Source organism: Triticum urartu, unplaced genomic scaffold (genome assembly GCF_056163025.1).
Source record: "Triticum urartu cultivar PI428250 unplaced genomic scaffold, HENAU_Tu73 scaffold1, whole genome shotgun sequence".
Taxonomy (NCBI): domain Eukaryota; kingdom Viridiplantae; phylum Streptophyta; class Magnoliopsida; order Poales; family Poaceae; genus Triticum; species Triticum urartu.
This window is the reverse complement of record NW_028259461.1, coordinates 3474779-3486709: the sequence shown is the minus strand read 5'-3', so window position 1 is coordinate 3486709 and position 11931 is coordinate 3474779. Positions and strand designations below refer to the sequence as shown.

Here is an 11931-nt window from a genome sequence, read left to right as displayed (position 1 = left end):
GAGATGGTCCTCATCGCTACCCCGAGCCTGCAGCCCCTCAACCCACTCCAGCTAATTCAGACGACGAGACCCGAAGAGAAGCCTCGACATCCACAAGGCACGCCCGCTTGGATATAAACGAGGTAGACTAAGTCACTCGAGTAGTGTCGAGTCCCAGTGTACCCTCACTTTTTATCGTGTGACCTTGTAAGTAAGCGCCGCCTGTTGTCGTGCCTCTGTTTTAATAGTAGCCTTGCCTGGATGCGCCAGTATGCAGTATAAGATTTCTATCCTAGGCACAGTTACCAAAAACCTCCTCGACAACCCCCACAGTAACACATCACTATAGTGAAATGTGTGAATCTGTGGCTTGACCTCGACCCTTGGAACAGAGCTGAAAATTTTCTTTACCATTCACCACGGTAAAAATGACCCAGCTCCAGTGCTATAAAAGGCCACCGCGTGACCTTGCCAAGCACCTCTCACCTTGTGCACCACCCTCACAACCATTTCCTAGCCATGCCGAGCCCTAGCATTTATCTGAGAACCCAGATGCAACCCCAGGAAGTTTTGTCAAGATATTGCGGGATTTTACCTGCAGTACCATGGGCGCTACCCAGCCACCCCAGTACGAGCTGTTCAAATCGAGGATCACCTCTTCCACCTCAAGATATTGGGCAGAAGTGCACATCCCTCCCGTAAACTCAAACCAAGACCCAACAGAGGTCTCCTTCGTGGGGAAATCTATGCCAACCTCACAGATGGCCATAGAAGCTGTTGCATACGAAGCGCTTGCTCGCCTTCGATCCGCGGTACCCTATGCCAGCGAACGAGGGTATTATTACTTCCCGAGCCGTGCAGCGCCCGGAGGAGTGACATCTTTTCCCGGTGGACGAATTGAGAGAGACCCGGTCCTGGCCAACCTTGTCCAGTACGTCATCGCTCAAGAGCGTTTAACCCAACGTGTGATGGGTTATCTCCAGAGCCTCGCAGATTTAAATCCTCAGATCGCCATCGGCAGAGTACTAAGGCCCGACCAGGAGAGACACGTGCATCGACTGGTCAATCCACTTTCCCCGATAGAAGAGGAGTGTATCCCAGTACCAGAGACGTTTTCTAGGGACCCCATCCAGTTACCGTTTCCATTTTAGACGTTGCTGCGGTGTTCATTATTGCGACATTTATTTATGTGTGACTTATGCGTGATACCCTGAGTTTGTACGACAAGTCAATTAATTGGCTTCTACTAATGTGCGTAGTTTCTGTTGTGGTTTATGCTCCTTTAAATTAACTGTTTTTCCCTCGCAAAATCCTGGAGTGAGATTTCTTTTCCCTGAGTTGCTACATCTGCCCCTTCTCACGACGTGGATTATTTAATTTCACACAGCACCACGCAGCAGACTCACAACCATTACCATTCGAACACATACACTGTTTGCAAAACTTTGCAACGGTGTTACATCCAGCTAATCACCCCCCCTAACAACAGTTAGCACCCGGCACACCCCATCTACTCCTCATGATCACCACCACCGCGGAGAGCCAACACCCGAGCAGCAGCGTCGCGACTATCGTCGAGGATCATCGCGCACAGGAGCACAGAGAGCCCCAGTAGTGTCGCCAGCCCTCCAAATATCAGGATCACAAACCAGTCCGGCATCGCCTCTGCCATTAGAGCCTCACCTGAGCTTCTGTAAGCAGTAATGGAGAAAGAAGGAGGAGGAGAAGTGAGGCCAGGTGTGAGGAAGAAGAGAGGGACACCTCGACCGTTTTTATAGCTCGAGCTCGGTGTACGGTGGGCGAAGTCCACCAACGCCGCTCGTCGCCCGATCGCCGGTGTTCGGAGTCGAATCCGCGAGCAGTGCCGACATCACGCTGGCCCGCGAGGTGAGTGCACACTGCCCCGGCAGCTAGCACGCCGCGCACTACCGCGGTACGGCCTACATGCCCTACGCGCTAGGCGTCGCCGGTAGAGAAAGCACGGGAGAGAGGGAGAAGAAAGAGCCAGAGGGAGAAGAAGAGGCTGACTATGGGCCCCGGGTCCACCTGTCAGGCAGAGAGAGCACTGTGCTCTCGGGTACGACCAGCGTATATTTAAATTTAGAAATTATTCTAAATTTATATCTAGCGTAGAATCCCACGTTTTTGTCCCGAATCGTAGATTTTTCCACGCAGCACCAGTATTCACACTATGGTTTTTCACCACTTATTGCCCTCTCACTATAGCCACATCTTTATTGCGTAATATTTTCTTAACACAGCTTTTAACAAATCTCGAGGACGAGATTTTTCTCAAGGGGGGTAGTGTTGTGACACCCCAAAAATTTGGCCTTGTTTTAATGAATTAAAATTTTTGCCAGGAATTAAAACTTTGAATTTCTGAGCTCCATTTTGATTTTTAAATCATTTCCTTCCCTGTTATGATGAGTTTTTCCCAAAGAGAGAACTTTTCAAATATGTCATTGGACATATTTAATATCTCAAGAGAAACTTTCCCTTATTTAATATAACTAATTAAATAATTAAGTTGCTTGATCTTTACTTTCTTGAAAATGGTTTTTCAAGGTTAAATGGCCATATTTGAACTACAACCATTTGATAGATTCACTTAAAATTCCCACAAAAATTTGGAGATGTCATGTGATGTTATTCAATAACTTTTGTGCAAAAACATCTTTATTTTATGAAATATTTTGAGCTCTACAACCAATTTTGTTCTCTGGTCCAGTGGGCAATTTTGCACTACAACTCATTTAAATAATTCTTTCTAGCCTCCACCAAAATTATGGGATGATGGTAATAGCCTATGATTCCACTTTATGCAAAAACCTGGTGTTGTTCTTTGCAAATTTTAAGTGATTCAACCTCATCTTCATTCTGGTCCAACATGATGGATTGTACAGAAACCATATTTTTGCTTGCTCTTTAGCCCTTAATTCTTTCTCCTACTTATAGTCCTCCATGTTAAACCCTTAAGTCCAGGAGTATGCACCCTTTGGGTCATTTTTGGTTCATGAAATGATGCCATTTATTTCCTGTCCAGAATTGAAGTTTTGTAAAACTTGCACTAACAAGTTTCTCCTTTTGCCAAACTAACCCTACCACTCTCTCTTGCATCTAAGGGGACACTGATATGGAGTTTTTGACCACTCCAAGACTTGCCTAAGTGCCCTTGGCATTTTGTCTAACACCTTATGGGCATGATCTATTTTGGCATGAATTTTTGGTTTGCACTGTGAACCTGATCTCCTGACCAAACCAGCTTGTCCACTGATCCCCTTGCAAGCCCAAACCTAGACCTGCTAACCCCCAGATCCAACCGAGCCACCTAGCATGCCATGGCATTTCGCCGAGCATCTGGTGGGCGTGCGCTGGGCGCGCCCAGAGCGCGCAAATTGCAGCCGCGCACACGAGCCGCCGCGTCGCGCCCCTGTCTTGGCCCACACGGCAGGACCTCGCCACGCACTCCCCGCCTCGCCACAACACGACAGCCCGCCCTGGCGCCCTACAGCGCCACCGCCAGAGCACTTTTGGCGGCACGCCGGCGTCGGCAGTGCGCCTCTGCCACGGGCAGCGCCGCCCAAGCCTCTCCCGCTCGCCACCTGGCCCCTGGAGCAGTGCGAGCTCATCCGCAAGCATGTCTGCTAGCCCTCGTCGCCGCCACGTCGCCCTAGCTACAGAGAGGCGGTTCGCCGGAGAGCTTATCCACGGCCGCCAAGAACCGCCTTGCCTCGCCTATTTAAGGAGCCCCGAGCTCGTTTCCGCACGAAGGTAGCCTCAAGCGGTCTCCAGGAAGCCCCCAGTGGCAGCCAATCGACCAGGGAAGGCCTTCTTCCCCGAGTCCGGCCGGTTCGGCCGCCGCCAAGTTTCGGCCGATTCCGTCGCCACCAGTGCCTCCCCCTCTCCATTCTATCCACCAAGAGCTCTCCCTCCCTCTCGTGAGTACAACCCCACGCTCGATTTTGGTCAGAGACCACCGCAGCACCAAACTCACTATCCACCCGAAGCCTCCTCCGCCGCGAAGCTCGCCGCCGGCAGCTCCCTCCGTCCCCACCGGCCTGGCGACCACCTGGAGGACCGCGCTGGAGTCGCGGATCCATCCAGACCCTCTGGAACCCGCGGGGAGCCACCGTTCGCCGGCGACGACCGCCGTTGCCCCGCCTCCGTTCGGCCAAAGGAAGAGGAGGGAGAAATAGACCAGTCAAACCTGACCAGTGGGCCAGGCGGGCCCACTGTCAGTGAGACGCGCGCCGTCCACGCTGGATAAGTGGAAGCGTAAAACTCGCGAGTATGTTTACCCTGCACCGAAAGCGTATTCTATTTGAAGCGTTTTCTTTTATACATTTAATTTAAAAACAGATTTGACCAGAACTTTGACTGGCTATAACTTTTTAATTATAACTCCAAATGAGTTGATTCTTTTTCCTACCTTCCTCAAATTTGGTCTAGTTTATTTTAAGATTTATTTGAAAATTTTCCAAACAACTTTTTTGTACTGTTTTTGAAATGTGTGTTAATTCAAATATATTTTAAAATAGGATTTTGGAGAGAGAGAAGAAACTTTCAAAAGTTTTGGAGAGCACCTCACCCCTCCACAACTTAAAGGCAAGCATTCTGAACCCTGGCATAATGTTTTTGGTGTGTTATTTGACATGTTTATAACACCACCTTACTTCGGAGGACTTGTTATTTCATGTGACATGATCATTTGCATGGAAGCATATCAGTGATTTCCTTGCTGTTGGAAATGAATATTATTGTGATGGTAATCATCCTCATGTGCCTTGCATGCATGCCGGAAAGGAATCCGGGAAAGCCTCGGCCTTGGGTAGGCGTGAGCTTGTCGACGGTCCCCGTCGGGACGGTTATGTCCGGTATGGCATGGTAAGGTACATTGAGTGGTGATTTCTTTGGTTGAAATATATTTGATATACATGTCATGCAGGGAACTTATAAACCTCCTGAGTCGACCGCAGATCGAGTCTTGTTCCAGTAACCCCCATACTTGCCTCGTACTACCACTCGTCCCTGCCGCAGGTAGGGTATGGTTCAGTAAGTCGTCAACCCCTTTCCAGCACACACCGTACAGAGAGGCCATGGTGGAAGATATCGGTTGTAGCTGGTAGGCATGCTACCTAGTCAGGGGGCATGGGTTTTTCCGGTTGGGACCGAGAGGGGAGGCCACCCCTTAGAGCGCACGATATAAATTTGATCCCATGCTACGCGAGGTTGTAGCCTCCCCACTTAGAGTTTTGCTTAACAAGTGTCGTGGGTGATTCCAGACACCGATGAGTTAAGCTGGTGTGTGCAAGTTAGGCGTGTTTTCAACTAAAAGGCCGTAGACGGAATTAGTCCCAATGGACTAAAGGAATCCGTTACTCGTGGGTAAAGAGTACACCCTCTGCAGAGATTAAACCTATTCGAATAGCCGTGTCCATGGTAAAGGATTACAGTCTGGGATGGGTCAAGTGTTGATCTTAATGTCGGTCTTCGGAGGTGAAATTGTTAAACCAAACTTGGATACCGACTGGTGACTTGTGAGAACCATGATTATTATTTTATGATGGACTAACCCGTTGCATTATTGTATTATCGAGTATCCCTGGGATGGTTCTACCTCCTGGATATTCATTGTGATTATTTATTCTCAAGCCCTTTTATGTGGTGTCGCTCAGACGCCCGACTGTGGCATTTCTTTTTAAGCCCTTTATGTGGTGTCGCTCAGACGCCCGACTGTGGCATTTCTTTTAAGCCCTTTATGTGGCGTCGCTTAGACGCCCGACTGTGGCATTTCTTTTTAAGCCCTTTATGTTGTGTCGCTTAGACGCCCGACTGTGGCATTTCTTTTTAAGCCCTTTATGTGGTGTCGCTCAAACGCCCGACTGTGGCATTTCTTTTAAGCCCTTTATGTGGTGTCGCTTAGACGCCCGACTATGGCATTTATTCTCAAGCCCTTTTATGTGGTGTCGCTCAGACGCCCGACTGTGGCATTTCTTTTAAGCCCTTTATGTGGTGTCGCTTAGACGTCCGACTGTGGCATTTCTTTTTAAGCCCTTTATGTGGTGTCGCTCCGACGCCCGACTATGGCATTGCTTGTTATTTATTTACTTTGTAAGCCCTTTATGTGGTGTCGCACAGACGCCCGACTGCGGCATTTTATTTCCCACTCCATTATTGCTTATTCATGTTGCATATAAATAAACTGCTTGCATGCATAAAAGATATTTTATTTGTGACTGACGATGTGATCATAGAATATTTCAGTGCATGATTATCAATTATATTATCCCAGTGTTCATAATGTTTGCGAGTACATTCAAAGTACTCACTGGCTTGTCCCTGGCTATTGTCTTGGCCGGATTTCTGCATGGAGAGGAGCGTTGCGGTGACAGCCCCGGAAACTAAGCAACGGTGATAGCAGCCTCGCGAAGATAGGAGTTAACCTGGTCAGCTGTTCCCGTGGGAAATGGAGTCCCATACACTGATGATTCACAAACCGCTTCCGCCATCGACCACTAGAAAACCATTTGATGTACTCATAGGCCACAATGGTCTTGTACTACACATTTTGTACTTTTGCTTGGAATTTCTGTAACAAGTTGGTGCCTCGTCAGCTAACAGTAATCCTGGGGCTGGTGAGCACAACGGCCATTTTCTGGAAATTTATGTCCGGAAAACCGGTCGTGACACCTCCACCCTCACCTCCCACTGCTGCGCCCTCTCATCCCCTCCCCTGTTCTCATCAGAAAAGAGAAGTGGCAGATCGAGAGATCAGGCAGCGGCCAGTCCACTCCTCTCCCTCGGCCGCGGAGTTGCTCCCGACGGGCCACCCGGACCCGTCCGTCCTCGAGCGTCTCCTCCGCCTGCTCGCCTCCCTCGGCTTCTTCTCCGAGCACACAGCCGACGGCAATCGGAGGCGGTACACGCTGACCGCCCTGAGCACTTCGTGTGCGCCCACGCCGGCGTCCCCGCCCACGCCTACTACGGCCAGTCCACGCCGACGGCGATCAGATGCAAGCACAACCGGCTCCCTCTCTCCCACCGCCGCCCCCTCCCATCCCCTTCCTCCACTCATCCGACGACGTGGACTGGGATTACAGGTTCACTGGCATTTGCAGTGTATTGACATTGTCATTGTGGTTTCAGTAGAAATGACCTTCTTCCTAATTAGTAACAGAGATCAAAGTTAATATATTTGTGATATTTTCGTGTAATATTATTGTTCGCAATGAGACTACTCAGGAATACAGAGTACTGTGTTTTTTTATAACTGAAGAGGGAGTATAAATCGTCCAGTGAGTATAGTATAGATTGAGTATAAACATGATAACCTACTGTGATATTTTAGCAGGCATCATATTCGTGATGGTCTGCAAGCTATCATTATTGTCATATGTGATATTTGATTTTAGTAGTGCCATTTTTGTTCCCCTTATAAAAGCTGTGCTGTGCCGATTGACAGTTTAATAGTTGTTTCACTTGGCAGGCCAGAAGGTGGTTTACAATATTTTTGTTATATTCTAGTAATAAAGAAAAATGCCCACAACACAGCTTATGCAGAGAGCAAGTGATCATTGTTCTTTCTCCCGTCTGTCCTAATCGCTAATTCACTGGAATCTTAATGTGCAGACTGACACAGAAGCAAAGTGTTTCAAGGCACATAAATCCAATGATGAGACTGGTAGTTTCAGAAAAGATGATGAAACTGATTCAAGAAATACTACTAAGGCTGTTGATCAAAATCCTCCACCACCAAAGCAAGGTTTCATCCATGTGAGGGCAAGAAGGGGTCAAGCAACTGACAACCATAGCCTTGCAGAAAGGGTCAATTCAATGCACAATTTCCAGTTTTGACTATTCTAAATGTATTCTTTTTGAATTTGCGTATTCTTATACACCCCATGGATACACATTCACACTCCCCATTACAGAAGCTACAAATCTGGTCGCTGAAAGTCTACTTTTTTTATTGGCACGGCGTGAGAAAATAACCAAGCGGATGAAAATTCTCCAAGACCCTGTCCCTGGATGTAATAAAGGTGCATATTAATCTCAACAAGAATTCTATATTTTTTATGTTTACATTCTGTCCCACCAATGTCCAGATATGTATTGAAAAGTAAGGATTATAAAATTCAATTAAGGGGGAAATAAGAGACTATACAGAGACCTCCACATATGATAAATAATATAAAGATGTAGTTTCGATATTGTGTGGTGGTCCAGTATCGCACCCTTTGAAAAAAAATTCAGGGAGGTATTTGGGTCCAATCTGTAACATCAATCCAGTGTGGTATATCATTGCTGCTTTCACCACCTGTACCATTAATCCAGTGTGGTATATAATTGCTGCTTTGCCCATCTGTACCATCAATTATTGAAGAACCAACGGCCACATTTCATTGTTGATTAACAGTGACTAATTTAACTTGAGATGCAAATAACCCATTGGTGTAACTGTAGTTCTAATACCAAAGATAGCCTCTGGTCATGATCAAGCAACCAGAGTTATTCTGCTTAAGGGAAATAAATAACATAGTAAAAATAAATAAATAACAATGCCTGTGCCTGCTTTGGGGCCGCATCATAAATATTTCTCTCATGTAGAACACTACAGTGGAGTCTAGTTTTACAACAACAGAGTGACCCAGGCAGTGTGCAATATTTGTGTAGGAAAACAAAGCCGAGTTTAGATGTAGTAGATGATTGATTACAAAACAATAAAAGAATACTATACATAAGCAAACCAGCAAAACGAAAAATAATGTCACATACAGAAAAATTTGGCAACTTGCAAAGTCTCAAATTCGAGGCAATATTATTATTACTTGACTTGTAGTATAAACATAATAAAGTTCAATTGGTAACATCCAAAGATAGAGATATGTACAAGAACACCGAAGAGCACCAAATTATATGTAGCATAAGAGTAAATCCATGTCATATCTAAGAGCGGACTTCAGCCTGTAAGGAGTTCCTTATAGACGATGTTCTTCATTGAGGTCTGTAAGGACAAGGCAGGTCTTTTTCGCTTCTTTGATTTACTGCTTTGCTTCTTGCCATTCTCCTTCTCCTTCTCAATGAGGATCTTTATATTTCTCTTCACGGTGGCTCGAGACAATGCGACATAGAGTTGACCATGAGAGAACACCGGATTAGGTAGGTACACGCCAACGATCGGAATCGTCTGTCCTTGAGCCTTGTTAATCGTCATAGCAAAGCTAAGACTTACAGGAAATTGCTTCCTCTTGAACTTGAATGGAAACATGTCGTTGTCAGACGGGCATAGGGGTATTCGAGGAAGGAAAACCCTCCTACCCGCGTGTTGTCCAATCACGATTTCTGCGTCGATGGCGTTCCTCTGGAAACCTCGCACCACAAGCCTCGTCCCGTTACACAGACCATTAGCCGGATCAATGTTCCTCAGAAGTATGATAGGGCAGTTGAGCTTCAGTTTGAGTGCATGCGGAGGCAGACCGTTGGGAGTCAATCCATTAAGGAACTCGGGAGCGTAGTAGCCATATGGGTCGTCCTCTGCACTGTCAAAGCTATGGTAGATTACTTCTTCTCCCGGAAAACGTTCTACCATGCGTATGTTTATCTTGTCGACGTTGTCGTTCGTGGTGGAGAGGATTGCGCGAGAAGTCATGTAATTCGGATCGGACATGTTGTCATGTAGTATCGGAAACACATGGTCAATCAGCTTCTCCAGGTCGTCACCCTCGCCTGTAGACGGCACACAAATATCTTCACGGAGTCGTATGTTTCCTTGATCGTCAACTTCCTCGATGCCGTTGCCTACCCTTAGCAAGTAATCCGCAAACCAGGTGTCATTATGAGCCCTCATGTTGGTGACGAGCCTTAGCTGGCGCATACCCTTCCAGAGATGTCAACTTCGGAGGGTTGCATCGATTATCTGACCCCGGGATCCCCTCCTGACGACTGGAAGAACCTGCCTGAAGTCCCCGCCAAACACAACAGTTTTACCTCCAAAGGGTTGGTCTCGTCTTCCCATGATGTTGCGCATGCTGTTGTCCAGTGCCTCGACCGCCTGTCGCTTAGTCATGGTGGCCTCGTCCCATAGTATCAATGAGGCCATCCTCAGTAGCTTGGCGGTACCACTCTGCTTCGTGAAGGTGCATGAGGCGCCGTCGTCGCAGCTTAATGGGATCTTGAACCTCGAGTGGGCAGTCCTACCTCTAGGCATGATAGAAGCGGCGACGCATGACGTCGCGGTAGCGATAGCGATGTTCCCTCGCTTCGAACCTTGGCGAGTAGCGCCCTGTACAGGAAGGTCTTCCCTGTACCTCCCGGGCCATCAACAAAGAACACCCCCCATCACCACGTTCAACTGCAGCTAGTATCTCGTCGTATGCAACCCTCTGCTCCAAGTTTAGCGATGATGCCAATTTAGTGTCGTTGATGTCAAAATCGACGGTGGATTCCTCGATAACCTCTCTGGCCTCGCCCTCGGTTGGGTCGAACTAATCATCAATGCTTGGAAGAGCGAAATCAGCTGTGTCTTTGCCCATGGACTGCAACATACCCCTAATATCAATCAACACCATCTGCTCGACCTCAACCGGGCACGTGTGTGATCGGCGATAGTCATCAGACATAGGCTCGAAGTGCCTATCCCATAAACCACGCACGTCGCCCGGCTCACAATGCACCAAAATTGTTGCGAAGAGCCTCCTGAGAGAACATGGCATTGCCCACTGCTCTGCCTCGGTAAGACAGTCGTCGAGCGTGTTATCTGCCTCGATGAGTCCCAACCTTTCGGCAGCCTCTCTAAAGCTCCCGCATAGCCTATCGTCCACGGTGAGCAGGTCCTCATAGGATGTCTTGCCAGCAACATCGTTTAGCAGCACACGCAGATAGTATCGCTCCCCCTCGGCAGGATTGGCAGACACAATTCGACCTATCTAATAACGCTCCACCCGCTCTTTCCAATACTTCTTACCCTTCTGCCATGTGAACCTTACAGGAAAATCCTTGTACAATATATTCCTAGCCCACGGGTGTTTTTGGTTAGCTTTGAAATACTCTGTCAACATGGATTTGGAAGCATTGTCAGAGGCGACTACGTCGGTCAAGTGAGCTTGCTCACTGAATGCCACCCTGTGCATATTCAGGAGATGAAGAGGCAACTGTAGGACAGGTGGGTCATTGGCACACAAGGGGAAGCCAAATATCCTCCACATCGCCTCTGGAGGAGTAACCCACCTCGTGTCTACGTATCTTTTGATCTCATCAATGTTACCATCGGTGTCGGGCTGGTCGATGCTGAAAGAAGCCCTATCATGGCCCTTGTATATGTACTTGTAAAGGTATTTGGCGACCTTTATGCTGGAGCAAACCTCAACGTTGATGTGGCAATTGAACATCCGCAGAAGGTAAGGGTTATACGACACAACCCATCTGTTGTCCAACATTTTACCTCGGACCTTAGCCTGCTGACCATCATCTCGACGATGATAAACTGGGTATGAGTCCTTGCCCTGTGCCGTGTTTTCATTGAATGGTCGCGGGTATCTGCACTTGCACTCGTTCTGTTGCATGCACACATTTTTGGGGTTGAGAGCACTGCATGGTCCGTGCATCATATGTTTCAGTACTAAGGCATGGAGTTCAGGATACCTCTGCTTGTCTGGGAGCTCGGCAGAAATGAGTCGGTTGTACTGCTCCGGAACGACAAGCTTATAGGCAGAATCCATGATCAACAAAAAGTGTGCGTGGGGGAGGCCCCTCTTCTAGAACTCGACTACGTATACATGTGCGACAACAACGCCCAGGATATTCTTCTTGAACAACATCTCTTTCATAGCCTCTAGCTTGCCATGGAACACACGAGCCACAAGATCAGGTCGGTCTTGCGCTGTCTGACTAGGAAGCAACTCATTCATTATCTCTTCCCAGTTAGGGTTGCAGGTCATGGTCAAGAAGATGTCA

The 11931-nt window shown here is 47.7% G+C and overlaps 1 protein-coding gene across 1 annotated transcript; it reads right to left on the bottom strand.

The window, feature by feature from the left end:
- Positions 1–8938: 8938 nt before the first annotated feature.
- LOC147956167 (uncharacterized) lies at positions 8939–9853 on the bottom strand. The gene has a single exon (XM_087538198.1). It carries the CDS (start codon positions 9851–9853, stop codon positions 8939–8941), a length of 915 nt encoding a protein of 304 aa, XP_087394324.1.
- Between the last annotated feature and the right edge of the window lie 2078 nt (positions 9854–11931).

Coding starts and splice junctions, on each gene's coding strand:
- LOC147956167 (XM_087538198.1), bottom strand. CDS start 9,853: ATGCGCCAGCTAAGGCTCGTCACCAACATGAGGGCTCATAATGACACC.